The sequence below is a fragment of the Scophthalmus maximus genome, chromosome 20 (genome assembly GCF_022379125.1).
Source record: "Scophthalmus maximus strain ysfricsl-2021 chromosome 20, ASM2237912v1, whole genome shotgun sequence".
In the NCBI taxonomy this organism is placed as follows: Eukaryota; Metazoa; Chordata; class Actinopteri; order Pleuronectiformes; family Scophthalmidae; genus Scophthalmus; species Scophthalmus maximus.
Genome location: NC_061534.1, coordinates 1,380,143 through 1,405,000, shown reverse-complemented (window position 1 = coordinate 1,405,000; position 24,858 = coordinate 1,380,143). Strand labels below are relative to the sequence as shown.

The 24,858-nt window shown below is 44.1% G+C and overlaps 3 protein-coding genes across 13 annotated transcripts; 1 reads left to right on the top strand and 2 right to left on the bottom strand.

Annotated features, from left to right (window-relative positions):
- Positions 1–878: 878 nt before the first annotated feature.
- On the bottom strand, positions 879–6,600 carry LOC118285282. 2 transcript variants are annotated; one of them, XM_035608806.2, is made up of 8 exons: positions 6,470–6,600; positions 5,216–5,335; positions 4,745–5,140; positions 4,540–4,653; positions 3,627–4,181; positions 3,420–3,536; positions 2,552–3,180; positions 879–2,466 (listed from the first exon to the last, which is right to left on the bottom strand). In XM_035608806.2, exons 1-7 carry the CDS (start codon positions 6,549–6,551, stop codon positions 2,567–2,569), a joined length of 1,998 nt encoding a protein of 665 aa, XP_035464699.2. In that variant the 5' UTR covers positions 6,552–6,600; the 3' UTR covers positions 879–2,466; positions 2,552–2,566. The 2 variants fall into 2 exon arrangements, with proteins under 2 accessions (XP_035464699.2, XP_035464698.2); XM_035608805.2 differs by having other exon boundaries at positions 879–3,180.
- An 816-nt stretch (positions 6,601–7,416) lies between these two features.
- On the bottom strand, positions 7,417–22,968 carry mfsd14ba (major facilitator superfamily domain containing 14Ba). 10 transcript variants are annotated; one of them, XM_035608918.2, is made up of 16 exons: positions 19,512–22,968; positions 19,313–19,416; positions 18,491–18,586; positions 18,037–18,144; positions 15,900–16,249; positions 14,397–14,495; positions 13,927–13,989; positions 13,692–13,819; positions 13,472–13,586; positions 12,308–12,526; positions 12,086–12,199; positions 11,877–11,948; positions 11,647–11,759; positions 11,037–11,134; positions 10,104–10,267; positions 7,417–10,013 (listed from the first exon to the last, which is right to left on the bottom strand). In XM_035608918.2, the coding sequence occupies exons 5-16, from the start codon at positions 15,999–16,001 to the stop codon at positions 9,741–9,743; spliced, it is 1,560 nt and encodes a 519-aa protein (XP_035464811.2). In that variant the 5' UTR covers positions 16,002–16,249; positions 18,037–18,144; positions 18,491–18,586; positions 19,313–19,416; positions 19,512–22,968; the 3' UTR covers positions 7,417–9,740. The 10 variants fall into 10 exon arrangements, with proteins under 10 accessions (XP_035464811.2, XP_035464813.2, XP_035464812.2 ...); XM_035608920.2 differs by lacking the exon at positions 18,491–18,586 and having other exon boundaries at positions 15,900–16,254; XM_035608919.2 differs by lacking the exon at positions 18,491–18,586.
- Positions 17,932–24,110, top strand: zmp:0000001301 (rab9 effector protein with kelch motifs). Its single transcript, XM_035608936.2, has 19 exons — positions 17,932–18,160; positions 18,489–18,558; positions 18,719–18,791; positions 19,169–19,208; positions 19,325–19,403; positions 19,490–19,578; positions 19,666–19,812; positions 19,917–19,968; positions 20,099–20,199; positions 20,683–20,768; positions 20,896–20,977; positions 21,057–21,142; positions 21,228–21,315; positions 21,405–21,453; positions 21,584–21,680; positions 22,371–22,471; positions 22,597–22,681; positions 23,033–23,137; positions 23,317–24,110. The coding sequence occupies exons 2-19, from the start codon at positions 18,497–18,499 to the stop codon at positions 23,419–23,421; spliced, it is 1,527 nt and encodes a 508-aa protein (XP_035464829.2). The 5' UTR covers positions 17,932–18,160; positions 18,489–18,496; the 3' UTR covers positions 23,422–24,110.
- Positions 24,111–24,858: the final 748 nt, after the last annotated feature.

The following is a 24,858-nucleotide window of genomic DNA, read 5'->3' as shown; positions in this document are numbered from 1 at the left end:
TACAGGTGTCCCTCTTGGGTCAGGTCTTAGAAACCTGCAGCAAACCTGTTAGCAGGTTTCTCTGAATCAGGTCAAGTAAAATTCCAGGACAGCAGCAGTCATCCTCCAGCCTGAGCTGGGTGTGTAGGCGCTGGGGAATGTGGTTTGATTGAAGTGTCGTTGAGTGTATCAGCTAACAGGGCTCACAGGTCGTCAGCAGGGGCTTTATGAAGAGGAGGGCGGAGCCAGGTTTCGGGATGAGGAAGGTTCAGGTGACACATCGAATGTCAGGAGGCTTCAGGTACGGTGATGTTGTTGTTGTTGTTCACCTGAGGCTCAAACAAGACGACAGAAGAGTCCGTCTTTACGTCTGCGTCTCAAACAAGGACATAATCCCTATTGACGAGATGAATTTGAAACTTCGGGCTTGAAGGTAATAAAGGTAACTCCAGCTTTGACATATTGTGATTGCATCTAATTTTCATTTAACAAAAGGACTTGAGAAGGTTTTTACAGACTGGGATTATTCTGTCACACACTGTCAAAAGCTCCAACACAATCATGTAAGTGGACCTTGAGTTGAGCTTTTGTTTCCGAGTGGGGAAACGTGAGATATCTGATTGTTGGGTAAAGCAGCTTTTCCTCCGAAGGCTGGTGTGCGCAGCATGTGGTTGCATGACGCCATCTAGAGGAACAATCAGACAATTACAATTGTTCACTGTACGTATTGTTGCAGGAGAGATGATATGTTTTATTTTTTCCAAAAATGGAAATTCTATGTTTCAGGTGGTTTCGCTCACAGGTCAGTCTGGAGTCGATAATATTTTCAATAATGTGATTTCAGTGTTGATTTGTGAAGATGATCAAAAGCTGTGAATAAAAATATTTACAGAAGAAAATCAACTTTCTTCATTTAATATTGTTAAACAAAACCTATTAAGTCCAAACTTGAGAAGATTCAATTCCTGCACATTTTACAGGAAATGCAGTAACTGTGATTCCGATAAGGCACTGAGGCAAAATTTGAAATAAACAATGTGCAAAACACATGCAAAGGGAAGAAATCATTAATAAAAACCACTGTCAATCACTGCTGATACTACAAAATATTATTTTTTAGATTTCATCATAACCTAAATATTTATCACTGTAAAGGAAAAGAACGCAGAGACATCATGCATAGATTAGAGAAAGGGAAAAAATAACAGGTCTATAAACTTTCCATATTTTTATATCTGTGCAGCAGCTGATTATGAGCTGGACCCTGGAATCAAACCTCAACAACAAAAGCAACCGACAATACAACATATTTAACGGCTACTCTTACGAAAGTCAACATTTCATAAACATGTTTTGGTAACAACATGAACTTGCTACAGCTAAAATAAATAAAGAAGTATGTTACACGTTGAGGAAGTTTTTTTTCGAATGTCTAAATTCACAAACGTGACGCGAGTGAGTTTTTAAATGTCTGAATTCAAACTCAACAGGAGAAGTGAAGGACGAGACTTTTGAGCGACGACGGCTGAGGATCATCCGCTGTAAAAATTTAAATATTGAAATTGAAAACAGGAAATAAAGCTGAAGATTTAACGAGATGACAAAAAAAACAAGTTTTGGCAACAACATTTCTTCTCAACACATTTTTAAATACTGTAGTTCTTCAGGAAATACTTCCTTCTTTCTGTTGGACGTCGATCAACCCAACGCCGTCCAGAAAACCACGTGACTTTGGTTCACGGCAGAATATCGTCAAACTCTAATTACTGAGATGCTAATATATAGCATCCTCCATCAAGCAAAATATAATCCTACATGACCTGCGATTTAGATTCGTAATGGAATAAAGCTAAGTGCCAATGTTGCATATCAGTAATTCAATGCTAGCATACTGTTAGCATGTCTCAGCAGGGCTAAACGACTACAGTTTAGCTGTTAGCATGTAACAGCTAAACCACTACAGTTTAGCTGTTAGCATGTCTCAGCAGGGCTAAACTACTACAGTTTAGCTGTTAGCATGTCTCAGCAGGGCTAAACCATAAATCGACACCAGTTTAGAAGTTCAACAACAAAGACCTGAGCCGAGTCCGGTCTAAAAGCAAACAGCTAATTTTTCTTTCTTCATTTGTTGGCGTGGCTGCTAGCATGACCGTCAACTGTTGTTTTAACCTGTGACCTGTTTCGTAGTTGGTCCATCCTTCCCACCAGTCAGACAGGGTGACCAGCGCTACGATCTGTGGTGATGTTGGTCCTTTCACGGGGATTGTTGACAACTATAACGTAAGCTAAGAGGAACTTTTCCGGAAGGGCTACATTTAAAAGTGAGCCCATAGCAGGAAAATCTCCGGAAGATTCACGGATCTCTTGCTGCGTTCTTCATGTGCGAACGGTTGGACCCAACTTTTGGGCATTTTTCGGAGTTCATGTGTGAAAACAGCTCAAGAGAAACAAAATCCTATGAAACTTGATGTGTCAGAGGCCTGCAACCTGGAATGACATGACAGTTGGTGACGGAAGTGATCATAGCTGTTGGGAGTGATGAGATTAAGACTCAAGTAGAAAATATAATCACCACACGAGTCTGACGCTAAACTTCCTCCGACACGCTGTGGATCGTCTCGATGATCTTCTTCTTCAGTTTCTTCACCTTGTCCGGCGGCGTCTCGTTCAGACACTCCTCCACGTACTTCAGGAAGCCGGCGTGCGGCGACGCCGTTTGACTTTGACAGAACATCCTCATGAGATCCAGCATTTCGCTCGCGGTGGGCGGCGCCCGGCGGCTCGCTCGCTTGCGTCCCGGCGCTCGGCTGTCGGCGTGAGAGGAGGACGTGGAGGGCGACGGGGAGGAAGACGGGGACGAGCGCCGGGAGTCTGGGGGAGTCGGCGAGGGCGGGGCCCCGAGGCTCCGCGGCATGATGTTCAGCCCGGTAGCAGTTTGAGTGGTGGCGTGGTAGTGTAGCGAGGGGGGCGTGGCTTGGCTGTCCAGGCAGAGGGTGCCGGACTCCCGCGGTCCGTGGAAGTGGAGGCCTTCGGGTCGCTCGTCCTCGTCGCAGGAGTCGCAGAGGAACATCAGATCGCGGTAATGTTTCCACTTTGGAAGGTAGAAGTCCTCGGAACCACACGTCTTGTTTGAACTCACCGACTTGTGTTCGCGCTGGAAGATGGTTCGCAGGTTCCTGAACTTCGTCTTTATGTCTTCCACTGAAGAAGAAGAGAGCTCGTTAGTCATTATCAAAGTTGTCATTCGTCACGATAAGACGAATGCTGCGTTCACATCAAGGTTCGCATCACGTTCAACTCAAGCAAGTGAAGCGAGCGGCGTGTATTTCGCATCTTCCCGTCGCTGCGAGTGACACGACATTCGCGTCTAGTCGTCTTTGCATTGGCGAAAAATTAGCTTTGTGTTTGGCGTGAACGCAACATATAACCATCGTCGTTACCTGTGAACGGGACCGGCTCGTTGTCGGACAGGACGCCGCTCAGCGTCTCCAACAGGTTCTGTCTCAGCAGACGGTTCCTGTAGCTCTCGGACTTGTGGTTCCACAGACAGCTGTGTTCTGAGAAATAAAAACAACCCAATCCCCTCGTGTCATTTCAATTTTTTAATATAATCAAGCAACTTCAGAAACTGGCTCCCAGCCACCTACCAGAGTAAAACGATATGAGCTGCTGCACTTTGGCTTCGCCCCAGTGGCAGCGGGAGTCGGCGCTCGCTCTGCTGTCGGACTCAACGGGCGCGGATGCGCAGAAGTTCCGAGGGGAGGGGTTCGCGCCAGGCTTCGTGTCCACAGGTGAAGCCGACGGAGAGGTCGGGAGCGTGGAAGCTGCCGTTTGGTTCGCTAGTCGGAGATTGTCTGGACACGTGGAGACGAGGATTTGGTACGCGGCGCCGGCGCTGGTCCTGGCGTTGGCGTTGTTCACCTTGACACTGACGGTTTGGGTGGAGTTGGAGGAGAAGCTGCTCAGCGTGGACGAGGGCGTCTGGTCGCCGCGCTCCGGGTCCTTGTCTTCCTGCGGCGTCAGGAGCTGCAGGTCGTCGGTGCTGTCGTCTTCGTCGCAGGACTCGAGGAGGAAGAGCAGCTGCTGGTAGTGTTTCCACTTTGACATGTAGAGTTTGTCGGACGCCCGGCTGGCCTGGACCACCTTGTACTCACGGTTGAAGACCGTCCGCAGGTTCTTGAACTTGCACTTTAGGTCTTCAACTGCAAAACAAACAACAAAATGATTAATACTCCTTCTTAGATTTAGATTTCAGTCAGAAGTTCTTTGTTGTGACGTTAACTTAAAGCAGCAGTGTGTAATATTTCGAAGAACTTATTCACAGAGATGTAATATATTGTCCATAACTATGTGTTCATATATATATTGACTTTGTATGTAATATCATCACGCGGAATTGTTCTTCTATAGGAACAGACTTATTTTAGTCGCCCTCTGCTGGTCATTCCAGGTAATACAGGCTTCAGGCACTTATTATCCTTCACTTTCCAGACCTGGTGACTATGTCCATTTTCTTTTCATATCCAGTCCATGATGTTGTTGTGAACAGATGTTATTTACCAGAGAAAGACACCGAGTGGTCAGACAGCTGTTCTCTCAGCGCCTCCAGCAGCCGCAGCCTCAGCTGACGGTTGTTGTGGTTCTCAGACTTCTTGTTCCACAGACAGCTTTGCTCTGCGCACAACAACAACAACTCAACATTTACATTCCTTTTTTAAAAACATGAATCCCTCTGTCATACTCTGTAAATACAACTGTGGTTTACCGGAGTAGAAGGCGATCAGGGCGCGCTCCCTCTCTTCGGTCCAGTAACACTTCACCATCATGTTGGAGGTCGGGAAGCAGGAGGAGGAGGTGGAGGTGGAGGGGAAGGAGGCGGTCTGGTTGGGGAGGAAGGAGACGATCATTCCCGGGGGTGAAAGGACCGACTGGGTCTCCTCCTGTGGAAGAGTCAGAGACGACAGCGGCTCAACGTCGTCGTCGTCCACGCCGCCGTCGTCGTCCGGGTCCCAGCAGCCCTGCAGGAACATCAGCTGCTGGTAGTGTTTCCACTGCGGCACAAACACGTCGTCCGAGCGGCACACCTTGCTCGCCTTCACCATCTTGTACTGACGCTGGAAGGTGGTGCGCAGGTTCTTGAACTTGTTCTTTATGTCTTCCACTGGAAAGAAGTTGAAGATTAGATTTTTTTTTATCGTCAAACAAGCAGCGTTGACCGCCAGGGGATCAGTCTTACCTGTGAAGGGAACGGGAGGCGGGTGAGCCGACAGGAGGATCCGCAGGTGCTCCAGGGTTTTCCATCGCAGCTGCCGGTTCTTGTAGCTCTCCGACTTGTGGTTCCACAGACAACTGTGCTCTGGGGAGGGACAAGGAAGCGGTGGGTTGATGTGTCGTAGATCATCACGTTCAACCTCACAAACAATTCCATTGAAGAATTCAAACATGTCCCCACTGAATATCTGGAGGTGAACACTGATGTTTTCTTTTGCTCAAATCTGATGTATATGAATGTGAATTAAACTCTTGATTTTTTTTTATAAATACATTTTATGTATTTAAGTCATGAATCAGGAATTTGTCGGCCAGTCAGTAAGAGTAAACTGGACTTTTACAAATAGTGAGAAAATGTTTTGTACGTTTTAAATATTCAATTTCTGTTTTTTTTCTTAATATTAAAACACCAAATGTATAAAATAAGAAATGTATACATAAAGAACATGCTGCGACTCAAGACTGAAGACTTTTATACCAACATAACAATGTTTTCATTTCTTGTCACTTTTTATTAACTGTCTTATTTTTGTTTTCACTTTTTAATGATTATATATACATGTCGTTTTATGTGCATTTGTCCCTGGTGCTCCTAATGTTTTACTGGATTTGATTTGTCCTTTTGAAGAAACGTGTATATAGAGTTAGTTGTGGTATGTTTCTGTCCTCTTGCCTCTGGACAGGTGAGTTGCTTTGCTCAGGTGAACGAGTTGTTTACATGGTGATCGTCATTCATGGGAGAATTAAAGTCATTGATTATTGACATTACGTGAATAAATCCAGAATAACTATCAACCAAAAGTGATAATGATGAAGGTGACGAGATATGAACTGAGAGCGTGACGCGTTCACTGCAACTTAGAAAAAAATGTAATAATTCAGTTTTCATCCTTAAAGAATTAATGTTGAAAAGTGAATTCACGTAGTTTTTTCCTCCTTCGCTCTTCGACAAACTTCGTTAGTTTCACTCATTTAAATTCAGTTTATGAACAAAAGACAGAGAAGAAGAAGAAGAATCGGTCGTTGGCGTCTTGTAGGAAGAACAACGGAGGACTGGACTCAGGTTGCTGGTCGCCATTGCTAACAGTCGTCGTCGAGCAACGGTTGCCACAATTAACGTTGCGCCCTCCGACCGACTGTCGGCAACAAAAGTCTGGCAACTGTAAACGCAAGTTGAAACCGCGGAGTTGACACGTTGCCGTCGGCGGCGTCGACTCACTGGAGAAGAAGGCGATGAGCGCTCGCTCCTTCTCCTCCGTCCAGTGGCGCTCCGCGGCGGAGCCGAGCGGCGGCGCCGCCATGTTGGATGTTGCCGTTTCCCTCCGTCGTCTCTGCTGCGGCCACGTGACTCGCAACACGGGGCTGTGATTGGACGGTTCATGGCGAGCGACCCGACGACCGCCCACATTGCCCAGTAGATGTCACTAGAACCACATAGCAACAGGCAGGTGGATCTCTGTTCTACTGTTGTCATGTTTACATTACATGTTTTATTTCGTTTAAAATATGGATTTTAAATACGACCTAACATGTATATATATATATATATATATATATATATATATATATATATATATATATATATATATATATTATACAAAATGTATTTAAAATAAAAATATATACTTATTTTTTTGGTATTTTTTTCCAGTATAATAATTGTATCCGATTTGTTATTACTTTATCAGTGTTAATTATTTTTAGAAAATATTTGGATATATATCTCTATTCTACAGTTTTTCATATCTATATTACATTTTTATTTCATATCAAATATTTTATGTTAAATACAACAGCAAATTTATATATATAGTTATTTTTTTAAATAAAATATCGAAATAAAATATATACAAAACTTTTTTTAAATACATTTTTTAAAAATATAATAAATGAATCCGATTGTTATTAGTTTATCAATGTTAATTATTTTTAGAAAAGAATTACATGGAAAAAGTAATTAGCGACATATATACACTACGAAAGTTATTTTTCTAATGTGCTACACCGAACATACATCTAAACAAATATATATTTGCTGTGTTTGAATGCGATAAGACACAATACAGCTCAATAAGGGTGAAAAGAAAAATGATTTGCCCTGAAGGGGATAAAATATTATGAAAAAAACCTAATAAAAATATATATATAATATATATAAGGCTCACATCATGTGTTGTTCCATTTTAATTTTCCAACAAGGGGCTGGTGCACTTTCAGACGAGACACTGGACAAAGTGTATTTACAGTTGTACATTTGGTTTCTGTCACATGTACAGTACAGTACAGACATCCAGTCCTCGTACAATATTTACACTGTCGGGTCACCGAGCGGCCGCAGTGGTCGAGTAAATAACCTCTGAGTATTTAAATGCACACTAAAATATCCTAAATTATAATTTGTCAGTATTTGTACACATATAAACATAGAAACCTGCATTATGGAATTTGTAAAAACAAAAATGGACGAGCAAAATCAATAAATGGGATAATATGGTAGAACTCATTAAAATGCATATATCTTCAAGTTTTTATCTTAAAAAAGGTAATTTAAAAACTGTATATGAGTTGTAGGGATATAAATGAGCTTTTTTTTTACACATAATGTGACTAAAGACAGAATAAGATACTAGTGCGCATGTAAACAGACTCAGGGCTCAATAAAAGCGGGAATTATTACAATTTGATGAACTAAAGAAGAATGATTAATCCACTGCTTTAGTGCCACTGAGCGTCACAGGACTAAAAAAAAATACTACTTCACTTACTTATACATGATATACAAAAACCATAGTATTCACATTTTCATTTACACGTTAAGGTCATAAATCAAACAGGTTATGTACAACTCTGTGCCAGTTTTATATAACTCTTCAAGATTTGTTCCTTTAATAAATCTCTCATAAAATCTCTGTCTGATGATTCAAGTATAAATTCATTCACAGGGTTTTTTGTTTTTACTGCTGACGGGAAAGAAAAAAACCCTCAAACCTGCAACACGCAAAAAAAAATAAAGAATAGACAAGATTATTTTGGGTCCGAGCATCCGGTGGAGGTTCTAATCGAAGGTACCACCGACCCTGAGGAACTTTGAGGTGTCACGATGGCAGCGAGGGGCGTTACATGACATCGTGACACCGCGGAAGCAAAGTCGTGTCATAAATCAATTTTATATAACAAGAAAAAGTTTGGTATTACAACACCAGAGGACAATCGGAATATGAGACAAGAGCTGAGAGCAACGTGGTGTTGTAGTTAGTCGTAGACAAATCTGGCTAAATATATCCATTAAATACATATTATATTTTATATATATATATATATATATATATATATATATATATATATATATATATATATATATATATATATAAAATATTATATATTAAATATATTAAATTAAATATATATTAATATCTACACGCCACAATTGGTGAGATTTTAGTGTTTAGCTTTTGGTGTTGGACCTTCACCAAAATGACAAAATTAAAAGTAAAAAACAAAAGTTTAACAAAAGTAAAATTCACACTTTTCAATCGTCTCTGTTGCAGAATCACATGAAATTAAAACAATTCTAAAATAAAAACATCAGGGTTGCAGCTCTGAGTTTTTTTTCTCCCACTGCCAGCAGCCAGCAGCGGCACTTCCATAAAGTGACTATGATAGAAAAAAAATAATAAAGAATAATAAAAAAAAGTGATCTGAGGTAGTGTGACACACGGGGACGACAAGTGAGTGACAGCTATCCAGTGAGGTAATTTATATTTGTAAGTATTCTGTGTTTCGTATTTTTCTATAATATCTACAAAAAATACATTTTTGCGACTTCTTAGGGGGAAAAAATCTGAGTTGGATGAAAATAAAAATGATATTTTGTTGGATCATGTTTGTCACATTCATACCTCGGCATCATTAGCTTGTAAGATGCTGAACATTAAAAAACGAATAATAATAAAAAAAAAGCTCTGGCAAAGAGGAAAAAGTGTAAGAAAAGGAAAAGTTATTCAGCAAATGAAAAAGTATAAATCAATACTGATGTTTCTGCTGCTGTGAATAATATGTAGCAGACTTGTTTCCTTTATACAATAAACCAATAAAAAAATAAAACACAACGTTAATAAACAGCTTTAGATCCATAAAGTTGAAGGATTAAAAAACACCTTCGCTTGTTTATCACAAAAAAAACAATCAACGACTTCAAGCTTTGAGATGAACGTGAATCCTCCGAACACTCGTCACGCGATCGGCCGACGACCGCCAACCGTCCCGCCGTCGTCTCTTCTGTCCAGTTCAATGATGACATCTTATTTTTCAGCTCGTTGCTCCCGCCCCCCTCCTCTGACAGAACCGTCCTCATTGGTCGCTTCACAAGATGTTGCCTGTCTCTGAGGGCAGAGGAACTCCTCGCCGTCACTCACGGTTTCCTAGTGCAAAGAAAAACGTGGGACTGCTTTTGCAAAAAAAATGTCAATCGGCTCTTTCCGCCCCGCCCGTCAAACGATGCTGTCCTGCAGCAGCGGCTCAAAGTCCTCGTCGCTGGCGCTGGGAGGAGCCTCCTCGTCGCTGCCCGGGAGCGGCGTGTTGATGTGGACGCCGGCCAGCGAGGACATGGACTCCTTGCTGTCCGGGTGGGGCTTGTCGCCGAGGGACAGCTCCGAGGAGGAGGAGGCGCAGGTGGGCTTCTCGGGGATGAAGAGCGCCACGATGAAGGCGACCACCACGGAGCACGCCCCCAACAGGAAGGGCGGGCCGGGGATGAGCCCTCGCTGCGGGACAGACACAGAAAAATAGATTTGTTTCAACAATGTTTCAGTTGGACTTAACCCAGAAAACAACAAACGAGCAAACGTCCGTACCTCCGTGGGACCATGCGCCGGCAGCGGGTCGATGTTGTAGTCGCCCGGGATCGGGTCCAAGGTGTTGAGCTCCACGTTGAAGAGGAAGAAGATGAATCCGTACAGAGCTGGACCGAGACCGTTACACAGACCTCGGATCCCTGTGATCATCCCCTGAGCCACGCCTGAGGGCGGAGGAGGGGGGAGAGGTGGTGTTAGTGAGGACACTTGGAAACATGTGGGAGGAGGAGAGGAGAGAGGAGAGAGGAGGAGAGAGGAGGAGGGGGGAGGAGGAGAGAGGAGAGAGGAGGAGGGGGGAGGAGGAGAGAGGAGGAGGGGGGAGGAGAGAGGAGGAGAGAGGAGGAGGGGGGAGGAGGACAGATGAGAGGAGAGGAGGAGGAGAGAGGAGGAGGGGGGAGAGGTGGTGTTAGTGAGGACACTGGGAAACATGTGGGAGGAGGAGAGGAGGAGGGGGGAGGAGAGAGGAGGAGGACAGATGAGAGGAGAGAGGAGGAGAGAGGAGGAGGGGGGAGGAGGACAGATGAGAGGAGAGGAGGAGGAGAGAGGAGGAGAGGGGAGAGGTGGTGTTAGTGAGGACACTGGGAAACATGTGGGAGGAGGACAGATGAGAGGAGAGAGGAGAGAGGAGGAGAGAGGAGGAGGACAGATGAGAGGAGAGGAGGAGGGGGAGAGGGTAGAGGAGGAGGGGAGAGGAGAGGAGAGAGGAGAAGGACAGATGAGAGGAGAGAGGAGGAGGGGGGAGAGGTGGTGTTAGTGAGGACACTGGGAAACATGTGGGAGGAGGAGAGGAGAGAGGAGAGAGGAGAGAGGAGGAGGACAGATGAGAGGAGAGGAAGAGATGGGAAGAGGAGAGAGGAGAGGAGGAGATAAAATGAGGAGAGGAGGACAGATTAGAGAGGAAGAGATAAGATGAGGAGAGATGTTCTCTGTCACCTTGTTTATCAGGATCAGCAGATTGTGACACCAGAGCAGAAACAGCTGGGAAGGTGATGGAGGACATCGCTGCTACAGCACCGGCCGCCCACATCATCCTGTCAACACACACACGCACACACACACACACACACACACACACACACACACACACACACACACACACACACACACACACACACACACACACACACAGAGTGATAAGCTGGGTGTTGGAACACATCACATCTGTCCTCCATCTTGTCTAACTGACGCTCCAGAGTCAGATCAGACGATCAGACGGCCTTGACTCATCTAGTCACATTGTCTCTACGCTGATCATCCACACTTGATCCTTATTAACTGAAATTAATCAATAAATCACATCATATTAAATAGGTTCCAAAGATTAAAAAACACTTTATTTGTTCATTAGCTTTAACAGCTTCAAGAGTGCGAATCCACCGACCAATGAACCGGTCGATAACAACCTCCAGAAATCTGAAATGAATCATACTCCCTTCAACCAACATCTTATTATTAGTTATATATTATTCATTATATTAAATGATTCATTAATGAAGTAGTAAATGCACTCGGGTGTGCGGAGGAGGAGGAGGAGGAATCTCACCATGGCTCGGATCCGAAGCCGTACCAGGCGAGCTGGAGGATCTGGAAACCCAGACCCAACAGAACCGTGTTCTTGTTACCCAGAGTTCTCATCAGGAGGGTGAGGAACAGAGTCTGAGGAGAGCGAGGAAGATATGTGAAATACATACGTTTATGTATATGTATGTGTAGTAAATATTCTCTGCAGTGTGTGTGTGTGTGTGTTTGTGTGTGTGTGTGTGTGTGTGTTACCTGAGCTACGATGGACATAATTCCCACCACTCCGATAAAAACCGCGATGGTTGTGGAGGAGAAATTTACCACCTGCGAGAGAAATGATGATATTATTATCATCATTGTGTTATTACAATCAACACATTGTTGAGTTCACCACAAAACGATTAAAGAGCTGATGTTCGCGCCGCGTCACTCGCGCCTGTTTGTCCGCGCTGTTGCCTCACCTGTCTGAGGTAGAGGAAGAAGCTGGAGTACTGTCCGGCCTCCGGCAGGTACGACAGGAACACGGTGATGCAGATGAGCAGGACGGTCGAGTCCTGACCCACCTTCCTCAGAGACTGACGGGGGGAGAGAGAGAGACGATCGGTCAATCACATTCCAGTAACACAGTCATTCTAGAACCAGTCAGGGATGGAACGACGAGCCGATCGGAGCGAGTGACTCACGGCGAAGGGGTCGGCCTGCTCCCAGGATATGGGCGCCCCCCAGGTGTTGAGCCTCATCTTGTCGGGCAGCGACTCGGGCATGGCCAGCAGGATGAAGCAGATGTCGGCCAGCGAGATCAGCGTGGCCAGCAGCACCACCAGGTTGTCGCCGTACCAGGCCGACAGGTACGCGCCGATGGCCGGACTCGTCACCAGGCTCGCCGCGAAGGTCGCCGACACCTGGGCGGTCGAGAGAGAGAGAGAGAGAGACGCAGAGGACTCTCTTCAGACGCTGGTGTCAAACTGACAGCAGGTTTCAGAAACAGAGACATAAACCCTGGAGGTGTTTTCTTTTTCTCCTGTTACTCGGATTCAGCCGACGCGTCAGTTTGGGATCTGACGCCGCAGATTCAGTGTCAGTCGCTCAACACCGACATTCATCCATGAGGTCATTGTGGCGCTTCATGACACTTCACACATGCTCACAAGAGAAGGTTATTCTCAGGGATTTTGAATAAACTAGGGCTGCAACTAACGATTATTTTCATTAGCGATTCATAGATTCGTTGTTTGGTTTATGAAACGGTGAAAAATGTCGACCGTGTTTCACAAAACCACCAAGACGATGTTTTGTTTTGTCCACACACCAAAGATCTTCAGTTCACTGTCACAGGAGCAGAGAAACCAGAACATATTCACATGTAAGAAGCTGAAATCAGAGAATTTTGCCTTTTTTTTTCGCCATATAAACTACTTGAACCGATTAATCAATTATCATAATTATCAAAAAGATTACTCATCGATTAACTGTCGCAGCTCTAGAAAAAACAGAATAACTTTGATCCTCACAAGCGGCGACTTATGAATTTGATTGGTTCACGCATGAAGGACGAAGGTGGACGAACACCGATTTTTACTTTATGTAATAATGAAAAACTAAAGGACGGTAAATGTCTTTATTACCTCAAACACACATTTATTTTTTAATTGTTGCTTGTTAACATGCTAACAAGCTGGCCCGTCTCGTCGGGCTTGCATTTTGTTTCGTGGACGCAACAATGGACAAAGCTCATGACAGGCGACCAACACCTGCTCCCGGCAAGAAACCACGTTCGGCGACAGAGAAAACGTACGTACTGCACCTTTAAATCCAGTGACAGCACATTCAAAATCAAGGCTCCTCACCAGACCGTAGGCCGTGCTCCGCTCCCTCTCTGAGGTCACGTCGGCGACGTAGGCGAAGATGACGGAGAAGGTGACGGAGAAGGCTCCGGACATGGAGATCATGGCGAAGTACCACCTGGAGGACGAGCAGACGTGAGAAGGAAGAAGGAACCTGCGCTACTGAAGCTTACGCCAACTGAGAAGTCTCCTCATTGGTCAACACACTGAGAGTGAGTCGTACCAGGGGCTGAGCCTCATCAGGGGGATCGGGGCGCAGGTGAAGAAGACGGTGACCAACAGGAAGGAGCGCCGGCCCCACACGTCCGACAGCGCACCAATCAGAGGAGCGGACATGAACGACAGCAGACCCTGGACAGGAAGGGGGCGGAGTCAGTAACGTGGACATGGATTCATCTTTTAGAGACTGTGGGTCTCGGCTTGTGAATCCTGAGAACCAGAGAGTTGGAAGTTCTCACCTTCACGCCCTGAATGAGTCCGTTCATCAGGAACGTGTGCTGCGGAAACGTTTCATGTAGAACCTACGAAGAGACAGAACAATTGTAAAAAAAATAAACCTACACGAAAATCAACGCAACGTTTCCTGCTCGTGCTCCACAACATGCAAACAACACATCTTGCCTAAATCTTGCATCATGATCAGGCGTGCTTGCTACAAGCGTAACGTGGCGCTGACGCGACCCGTCATGAACCTTCGCCAATCGGGAAGCGGCGGCTTAGCCGTCATTGCGAGCGTGATAGGACGTTAGGGGTGCGGCGGTATCGCAAATATATTCGATGTAGAGAGACGTACTAGAATCATCACACTGGTGTGATCGTCTGCGTCAAAGGGTAAAATTGTGCATTTAGAGAAGATTTTAAAATATCGCGATATATTTTTGTTATATCGCGATGTTATTTACAGGCCGTATCGCCCAGTGATACTCACGGTGAGCATGGGCGTGGTGAGCAGACCCCAGGCGAAGAACTCCAGGAAGATCACCACCACGGCGTGATACACACTGGGCCTGCCGATACCCTGCTGCAGCTGGAACACACACAAACACAAGACACATTTCATAAACACCTTTACAATTTCTAATGTGACTCAGATTTGAAAGGAAACATATTCTGCTCATATTCAGGTGTTGGGGGAGATTTACCTTTGACAGACATATTGGCATCGGATATTTTAAGAGCCGACATTATCGGTCAACAGATTGGAGCCATTAAATGTGCATTTATGTTTTACATTTTATGTCAAATACACGATGGTTATAAGTTCTATGTATTTGTATTTTGCAATTTATAGTTATTCATGATAAAGCTCACAGTTAAACTAAAATATCAAGCCTCAATTACACGTCTGTGTCATGAAGGTTTGATAACGACATTTTAGGAATCATAACAAGATTTAAAAATATATATCATCGAAATATATATCTTTATCTATATTAATACATATCGGTAATGTATCGGTATCGGCCATCGAAAATCCGTATCGGTCGGGGCTCTAGTTGAAAACGATGGAGAAGCTGCCATCACACAATGTTTGATGTATTATTATATTTCGAATTGATGCTGCAACAAAAAGACATTTGAGACCCAAAAAAGAGTCAATTGTCATGTGACGTCACGTTTGATTTGCGTCAGCGCCTCGGTGACAAACGACGCAATTGTTGTCGTCGTCGTGTGTGATGGTGATGATGATGGTGATGATGATGATGATGGTGATGATGATGGTGATGATGATGATGGTGATGATGATGATGGTGATGATGATGATGATGGTGATGATGAAGATGGTGATGATGGTGATGATGATGATGATGATGATGATGGTGATGATGGTGATGGTGAGACACTGTGAGGTGACGGTGGAGGAGGCAGGGATGATAAAATGGACGCCGTGCGGGGCCCGGGTCTTTAGTCTCCGCCCGGCCGCGGTTACATAACAGACGACGGATCCATCATCATCAGCATCAGCACCACAGCGCGGGGCCACAGGGCCTCCATCACGGCCTCATCCACACCATCCCTCCGCCGCATATATGAAAACACACTCACTCATTACAACAACTGGGACATCAATTATATATTTTTATAATTATTACGCACGGAAAAAAATCAATAAACCAGATTACAGTAAGAAAATATGATCTGCTTTATTTCTTCTTTTTCTTTAGATAAATGTATAAATGAGACTTCTCACACCCTGTTATGTCACACACACACACACACACACACACACACACAGATTAAAATCAAACATCGCATCAACTAAATACTGAATCTGATAAAATAATTAAATAAGAACCCTCCAGTACATTCAATAATTAAATATGAACCCTCCAGTACATTCAATAATTAAATATGAACCCTCCAGGATATTCAATAATAACCGCGGCAGGTTGGCGGACAGTAAAATGGCGGGTTGGCTCGTTTCACGCACCGCGGCTCCGTCCTTCATGAGGATCTTCTTGACCAGCACCACCCGACCGGGGCCGGTGGCCGCCGCCGCCGCCGCCGGTGGCTCCGCCGCCGCCGCCATCATCTCGTCGCACCGGCCGGGCACGAAGCACCCTCCATGCCGCGTAGAGATGCGCGGTTCCCCGGGTACTTCCAGGATGAACTCCTTGATCTGCTTTTAGCCCCGAAGAGGCTAAAACCCGAGAGAGAAGGTTCGGAGCGAGAAACGTGACAGAGAATAATCCACAACTTGTCCCGGTCACAGTCTCTGTCCGGTCCGCCGATCCTCCCGTCAAGTCACACCGCTCACGACCACTTCCGGTTGGCGTCCAGCTTCTCTTCACAACAAAAGCTCATTATTTATTTGTTTATTTATTTTTAAAATCTGTCAATGATTCCTAATATATATATATATATATATATATATATATATATATATATATATATATATATATATACACACACACACACACACACACACACACACACATATATATATATATACATCATACATATATATGTGTGTGTATATATACATCATAAAATCATTGACAAATTGGAAAAAATATATATATATGTACATATATATACATACATATATTTTAGGAATCATTGCCAGATTAAAACAAAAACCCAAAATACATATATACACACATATATAAATATGTATATATGTATTTTAATCTGTCAATGATTCTTAAGATGTCATTATCAAACCTTTATGACAGAAATGTAATTGAGGCTTGATATTTTAGTTTAACCGTGAACTTCATCATAAATAACTATACATTGAAAAAAATTAAATTACAAATACAGCCCAATAAATCGAATTTGAATTAAGAAAATAAACATTTATTTTACCTAAAATGTAAAAACATGAATGCACATTTAAAGGCTCATATTAGTTATATATATCGGTCAGGCTCTAATTTTTATCGCGCCAAATAATGACAACATACATGATCTCAATGTTGAAACCTCAGAATATTACAGAGACCCAACAGGTCACATTTATTTTTATTTATTAATTTTACATTTGTTGGACTTTATTGTTGCAAACTCCTAAAACACGTTGATGTTTAATTCCTTATAAAGTTATCAAGGAGTTGTTTTTTTCTCTCCTCTAAATGTGTTCAAAGATTTGTCAACTTGTTTATTTTATTTTGAAAATGAAGCAGTTTTCCGGTTAGTGGCGACAGTGGCAGGCGGTGGGATTTAGAGGGTTCTGTCACGTGTCGGTGGCTGTGTGTGTGTGTGTGTGTGTGTGTGTGTGTGTGTGTGTGTGTGTGTGTCTGTGTGTGTGTGTGTGTGTGTGTGTGTGTGTGTGTGTGTGTGTGTGTGTGTGTGTGTGTGCGTGTGTGTGTGAAGATGAAAAAAATGAGTGGTGGCGGGAAACGTGACAGCGTTTACATCATCAATCAGCAGAAGACTTCAACTGGTTCACATTAGTTTTGAAATAATAAGAATCCACTTTATTTTTTGTTCTTTCTCAAAATATTAATAACAAGAATCACAAAACGATTGTGTCAGTTTCTTTCTCTGCTTAATCTTTTTGGGGGTCACAGAGGTCACAGGCCTCTACTGTCCCAGCATGCATCAAAAACTTCACAAAACAAGAGGTCATTCATTTGTTATTAAAGACCTATTAAATATATATTTATATACATATAATCCACAGTTGTAATTAAATAATGTATGTTTCCTTTCATACCTATATATTTATTTGTATCTCTTCAGTTATCTTTTGGACATTTTCATACTGTTTTCCAAATCTCAGGGAGTGACATCACGTTTGTTGGACTGTTGTCCGCAGCAGCACAATGACAATGTAACAAATCTTGAATCTTAAAATTAATGGTAAAAAATTTTGCCCAAACATAAATTGAAAAAAAATATTTAGACCCCATTGCTTCACATCAGTTTTATTAACCTGTACACAAAACCCTTAAACATCACAACAACAGCTGATATTGTTTGTTTCTGTTACTGATAACTAGTATTTGTATTTTTGATTGAGTACATGTCCTGTTGGACGCTGCCGACCTGATCTGGTATCCAGTATGTTTGGAGTGGTTGCTATAGGCAACAGTGTACCTGCAGCAGAGGACGGTGTGGTTTACCTGTAAACGGAGACGAGGAGGACGGATGAGGAGGACGGACGCTGGACTCAGAGCTGAGGCGACTCAGAGCGGCTTCAGCAGAACGACGACAGGAAGGAAGTCACCATCCTGCAAATCCCAACAAGTAGGTTTTGATTCAGATGACGTTGCTTTTTTAATAGAAAACATTCAGAATTAAAACATCCATCAAGGCCACGCGATCCTCTAGATATAGACGTGGGATTATGACAGAAAAATGTAATAGTTTGCATGAAGATATATCAATTTAAAGGTCATCGTGTGGCTGTAGCACCACCTAGAGGTGAAAGGGCAGGTTGACGTCTGTCGTCACGTCGCCAGTTCAGGGAACATGAGCCCCCAAAAAAAGATGGAGTGACGACATAATTCAGTTTAAGCAACGGGGTGTATATGTGTGTGTGTGTGTGTGTGTGTGTGTGTGTGTGTGACGGCAGACGTGAGGATGGCGTTAGCCAGCGGTCACTGGCTGGAGAGAGAGACGAGGGGAGAAGCTCCAGGTCCCAGGTGGGTCACGTCGTTCTTCTTCTTCCTCCTTCAAATTAAAAGCTCAGCAGTAAAACACACACTATACTACAGCACGGGCTAATGTATATATTAATAACTTAACACAGAGTAACTGTGCAGATGAAACTATAAAAGATTTAGTCTTCTGGTTGTTTGGCAGGTATGGACACGCTGTGTCTGTGGCGGGAAGCGTCGCCTTTCTGTTCGGAGGAGCCTCCGACCTCAACCACGAGGTCATTTGACCCCCAACCCCCTTTTTTAAAAAGACAGTTAGACTCATAAACACCTGAACACAGTGGTGAACAGTAAGAAGGTACATTTACCCAAGTACAACCTTGAGGTAATTGTACTTTACAAGAGTATTTCCATCTATTTATACTTCCACTTCTCTACATTTCAGAGGTAAATGTCGTATTTCTACTCCACTACATTAATTTTGACTTTCAAAATGATAACGAGATAATACGCACAAATATATACATACATTAATAAATGATATAGTATACTAATGTACTTTTGGGATCTGAGCACTTCTTTCCTCCTCTGCCTGAATATGTGGAGCCGCACAGTAAAACATATATAATCTGAACTCTTCTCTTTTCTTCAGGAGATCGAACCTGTTTACTTCAACGACTTCTACATGTTGACAGGTCAAAAAAATTAAACATATTCCATAACTGTGCCATGAAATGAATGGTATTCTACTTCTTCTGCATAGTAAATAAAAGTAATACATGATTGAATAGACTTGTACCTCTGATCGCAGTGTCTCCGGACGACGTGACGTGGGAGGAGATTCCTCAGAGCGGAGACGTCCCCGCGGCCAGAGAAGGACACGCCCTCTGGTAACCTGCAGCGCTGATGGATCAATATTCAAAATACACCCCTGGATTCCAACTATGATAACTTCGTCCCGTTTCCTTCCTCTCAGTGTGGTGAAAGGCAAGTTGTACCTGTTTGGTGGCGTGTGCCGCCCCGACGCCACCGAGTGTCTCCCAGGAGTCTACAGCTTCGACATCGGTGAGGACGAGGACGAGGAGGAAGAGGAGAGCTCCTCATTCTGCTTAAACATGGCCGTGATGATGATGTTTCCCTTTCTCCTCCCAGTGTCCCTCACCTGGGATCGCCTAGCAACCGGGGGCGTGGCCCCCAGAACGCTCGGACACAGCTCTGTCGCCGTGGGAGACAACATCTACGTGTACGGAGGGAACCTGGGAGGAAGTCCGACCGACGACCTCCTGGTCTTCAGCACGGGTCCAGAGAATAAAACAACAAAAACACACACCAACCGCGTTATGATCTTGATTAACGTCTCTTCTTATTTTACTTCATGCGTGTTATTGTTCCACTTGTTTCAGTGTCTCTCTCCTGGACGCCGGTTAAAACCAGTGGATCGCTGCCTCCGGCCCTGTGAGACACTGAATATGACATAAGATCCACAAAGGACTTATTAGAGAAATATTAAAATGTATATTTATATGTGCAGGTAAAAGGATTTTGTAGTATTTGTGACTGTGTGTGCGTGTGTGCGTGTGCGTAGGTGTGGTCAGAGTTTCGCTCTGGTCGGCGAGCAGGCGTTCATGTTCGGAGGTCAGGGAGCAGACGGACACTTCTGTAAAGATCTTCACGTCCTCAACACAGGTCAGACGCCGAGTCACGTGACCTCGGGTGTGAAATGTTTCACCTCAGTCCTGTCGCGCAATAACCTGCAACAACACAGCTACAGTCACTCATTCTATCGATAGAAGAACCATTTGAAATTTTAAAATGTCAACAACCTCTAGAAACACGTAATGTAACGTTTTATGGAATCATTCCATATAAGACAGTCACCCCCAGACTCCCACAACTGTCGCTTTTGAAAGTTGATAAATGCCCTTTTGAGTTTTTTTGCAAAAACAAAATAAAAGTTATTCGAGGTGCTTATGAAACACACCTCTGACAATCGTGTTAAATCTATTTCCTACCTTATAAAACAGCTGATTTTCTTAAATCAGATAACTGTTTACATCTGCTCGTAGGAAACCAGCATCCAATGTGACACCGGAGGTCAAACGAACCGTGAACACCCACAGATCGTTCGGCCTGTGATCTCTGACCTTTGTGTCCGTCCTGATTTTCTAGGGAACCTGCTGTGGCAGAAGTGGGAGGTGAAGGGAGAATCGCCCGCGGCCTGTAGCGGACAGACGCTGAGCGCACACCATGATAAGGTACAAACAGCTTGCTCCAAAATCTCTTACTGCCCCTTTAATATCCTGGTTTGACTGACACAGCCCATCCTGTTGTTGTTGTTGTTGTGGTGTGATCACACTGAATGTTCCTCGTTTCCCCGTCGAGGACGTCTACTTGTTTGGCGGCAGAGGCAGAGACGAGGACGGCACAGAGACGTCATCCAATGAAATCCACAAACTCAGTATTGGTGAGCGACTGAAACCAAAGCAAGAAGAAAGTTTTCGGGTTATGGTTTGTCAAACATTTCCCCCCTCGTGTCTCTCCAGCCAAGATGAAGTGGAAGGTTCCGCTGTACGTCGGGCTTCCTCCGGCTCGTCGACACGGACACACGGCCTTCATCCTCCACAGTCACGTCAGTCGTCCGTAGTCGAACGTCTCATTCGCGTCGCTATGTTGACCGTGTTAATACGAAATGTGTGTGATTGTTGGGTTGGCAGCTGTATGTGTTCGGAGGGAAGAATGAGGAGCAGGAGTTTAATGACCTGAAGGTGATGAAGCTCATCAACCCCTCCGAGAGACAACCAGGTGCAGTATTCACATTTGTGTTATTCTAAAATACTGTGGAGGATTTAACTTCAGAAACAGTGACAGTAGCGGTTGTTGGGAACCCCCAGTGATGAAGGAGATCCTGTCAGAGTTTGGTCTGCAGGGAGTCAGCCACAGGTCAGCAGCTGCTGCTCACACCTGCGTGTCCATCTCGTGTGTCGGATGTTTTCAGTTTCCGTCTGTTCCAGTCTCACGTCTCAGTTTCACAAACTCGTGGTTTCGTTCTGGGTTGTGACTGTTGAAGCAGCTTCGCCCCCACAAAGGTTCCCAACGTCCGCTACGAGCTGAGCGAGGCGGCCTCGGCTCCGCGCGGCCGGAGCGGGAACACCGCGGCTGACGCTCAGGTGATGACAAATTACAGCAACAGTAACAGCGATCACACAGTCACACTTGCACACAGACACGAGGCAAAAGAGGCCGTGGGCAACTATATGTCCTCACAAACATACGCTGGTGATTCATGTCGTAGACGCTCTCGGAGCATCGGCAGTTGCAGAGGTAGAAGAAGCAGCAGGAGGCCTAGTCGGTGCAGCAGTATCAGTAGTAGGGAGGTGTACTTATGAGAGTTCCATTATTGGTAGTAGTAGTTCTAGCAGTAGTAGCAGCTGCAGTGGAAGTAGTTGCAGTAACAGTGGTGGTAGTAGGTACCCTGGTCGTTGCAGTAGTAGAAGTATTGGTAGAGGCAGTAGGCAGCCGCAGTTGTTCCAGTAGCAGTAGTGACAGTAAAAGTAGAAGCAGGAACTGTTGCAGCAGTATCAGCAGTAGTAGCAGGAGGGAGCAGCATGTATTTGCAGGAGGGTAGTTGTAGGAGTAGCAGTCGCAGTAGAAGTACCTACAGTAGCAGTGGTCATAGTAGAATTAGTAGCAGTAGCTATTGCAGCAGTAGTAGTAGGAGCAGTAGTTGTAGTAGTAGTAGTAGCAGTAGTAGTAGGAGCAGTAGTACTGTCAACAGTAGCAGTGTGGAGTCGTAGTCCAGTTGTTCTCTGTTCACTCTGATGAAACACCAGGTGATGTGAGTCTGATTCCTCCTGCAGGTGTTTGTCCACAGAGACTTCGGTGCAGTCCGAGATGAGGCCATGAAGAGGATCCAGGCAGCGTTCGCTCTGCTGGACCAGGAGTTCCACAAACTGGATCGGTACACGTTGGTTTTCACATCTGTATTTCCGACCGCAAGTTAACGCATGCAGGAAGAAGATCATCCTGGGACTGATTCACTGATCAACTCTGTGAATATTCTTTCTACTTACCTTTTTTCCCCAGAGAGAAGTCAGAGTTGTCTAAAGCTGCTGCTGCTCTGCAAAGAGAGAAGGAAGCTCACGAGGTCCACAGACAACAGCAGCAACAGGTCCATCACTGCCTTAATCTAATCTAATCTCAACTAACTCAATCCAATCTATTGAATTTAATACATGATATGTGTCTATGAAGTCTACTTGAATCTGACCCACACCATACTGCCTGTCTAATCTAGATGAATCTAATCCATTAGACTTTCTGTAATATAATCCAGTATGTTGTAGTCTAATCTAATCTAATCTGGTATACTAAAGTCTAACCTAACCTTGACATCCTAATCAATATCATTTTTTGTTGTAGTTGAGAAAACATGTCTTGTGTGTGTGTGTGTGTGTGTGTGTGTGTGTGTGTGTGTGTGTGTGTGTGTGTGTGTGTGTGTGTGTGTGTGTGTGTGCGTCAGGAGCTGCAGGAGATGCTGGACAGACATCGCTCTCAGAACGAGGCCTGGCTCCGAGCCCGGGCTGAGGAGAACGACCGGGAGAGGAGGGAGCTCTGCAGACTCCGAGTCAGTTGAACACACACACACACACACACACACACACACACACACACACACACACACACACACACACACACACACACACACACACACACACACACACACACACACACACACACACACACACACACCCTCTGAAGTTGTGCGTATCGACCAAAATGTCCTCACAATTATCATTCACACAGGAGGAGGTGCTGCAGGAGCAGGAGAGGCTGAAGGACGAGCAGAGCAGCGTCCAGAAACGCAGCGAGCATCTGCTGTCCATCATGCAGCAGTTCAAAGGAATGTGAGATAGATCGATAGATGGATATATAATAGATCGATAGATAATAGATAGATAGATAATAGATAGATGGATATATAATAGATAGATAGATCGATGAGGATGATAAACCTTCAATAAAAATATGCTGAAGGAACATTAAAGTTTTCTATCTTGTACTGTTGCGTGTACACCGACAGCTCAGATTAAGTGAATCAGAAATTCCCCTTCCCGGAAATGGAATCAGAGGTGGGCCACCATAAAGTGTCCCCTGTCGGTCGCTCCGTTGGTTTGTGGTTTGCGACTTTACCAGCAGATGCTGCCAGAAAATTACAAACATTACACACTGGGGCTAATGAAAGGGTTCATTACACACGAACCCTTTACCCGACTGAAGTCAAACGCAGCATTAAAATGAGAACAAAATCATAGAAAACGCGCGATTGTCCGCCGTCTTAGGAATTCCAGGAGAAACATGACGATACAAGCGGCGAACCGATGGACGACCTCTTTCTTGTCGTGTTGTCGGCCTCCGACAGACCTCGAGTAAAGCTTGACCACCACAACTATGAGAACTGTTTGGTTCCACCGCTGGTTTCAAGACGACCACGTCAACCTTCACCATTCACTACACAACCAACTGATCACGTTGGGAATTTTCCACAATAAATGAATGAACGAACAAATGAAGGTCCTTTTGTTTTCTGTCTTGTCGTGTGTCAACACCTTCAGACTGATACGGAAATATAGACAAGGCCTGATTTATTATAGAGAATAAAGTCCATTAAGTGACAGCAGCATCGCAGCTCTGACAGGAGAAATTAAAACAAGACAACGATGCTTTAATAACTGTTATGATATTATTGTCCGTCTGTCTGTTTCTGTCTCCTCCACTGTCGCATTCGACTCCAGGACGGATCACTATTAGGCAAGAGAGAACAGCGTAATGCGCCAATCTGTGTCCTTGTCTCCACTCTCAGTTGCACTATTTGGCAGCGAGGGGCAGGGGCGGGGAGGGAGCATGAAGAGCGTCAGGCTCACCGCAATACGACCGGAAGTGAGGTGATAAAGGAAAATAAAAGCATATTCATTCAAATTAACCGTAGATAAAAGTAAAAACAAAAAGCATAACATTATGAAGAACAGAGCAGTGTAAAAGAGGAAAGGGGGATCGAAATTATGTATTATTGTTGTTATTGTTATTGCTATTATTATTAATCATAACAACAATAATAATAGTAAAACTTTTTTTGTATTCAGAATTTACACCCAAAAGATGTACTACACTTTTAAACTATATTTTCGAAATAACTGTTTTTATTATTGCATTCATATTTGCCACTCGCAAAATGGGAAAACATATTTTATATTTATGGTAACAATGAATGTTATTATTATTATTATCATCATCAGTATTATTATTATAGTCATTATTATTGTTATATTGTCTGTCTATGTGAAAGCC

Coding starts and splice junctions, on each gene's coding strand:
- LOC118285282 (XM_035608805.2), bottom strand. CDS start 6,551: ATGGCGGCGCCGCCGCTCGGCTCCGCCGCGGAGCGCCACTGGACGGAG. Junction 5,336..6,469: donor GCTCATCGCCTTCTTCTCCA/GTGAGTCGACGC, acceptor GTCCCTCCCCAG/AGCACAGTTGTCTGTGGAAC. Junction 4,654..4,744: donor CCTGATCGCCTTCTACTCCG/GTAAACCACAGT, acceptor TGTTGTGCGCAG/AGCAAAGCTGTCTGTGGAAC.
- mfsd14ba (XM_035608918.2), bottom strand. CDS start 16,001: ATGATGGCGGCGGCGGCGGAGCCACCGGCGGCGGCGGCGGCGGCCACC. Junction 13,587..13,691: donor CTGATGAGGCTCAGCCCCTG/GTACGACTCACT, acceptor CTCGTCCTCCAG/GTGGTACTTCGCCATGATCT. Junction 11,135..11,646: donor GGCTTCGGATCCGAGCCATG/GTGAGATTCCTC, acceptor GTGTGTTGACAG/GATGATGTGGGCGGCCGGTG.
- zmp:0000001301 (XM_035608936.2), top strand. CDS start 18,497: ATGGCGTTAGCCAGCGGTCACTGGCTGGAGAGAGAGACGAGGGGAGAA. Junction 18,559..18,718: donor GGAGAAGCTCCAGGTCCCAG/GTGGGTCACGTC, acceptor GTTGTTTGGCAG/GTATGGACACGCTGTGTCTG. Junction 19,404..19,489: donor AGAGAAGGACACGCCCTCTG/GTAACCTGCAGC, acceptor CCTTCCTCTCAG/TGTGGTGAAAGGCAAGTTGT.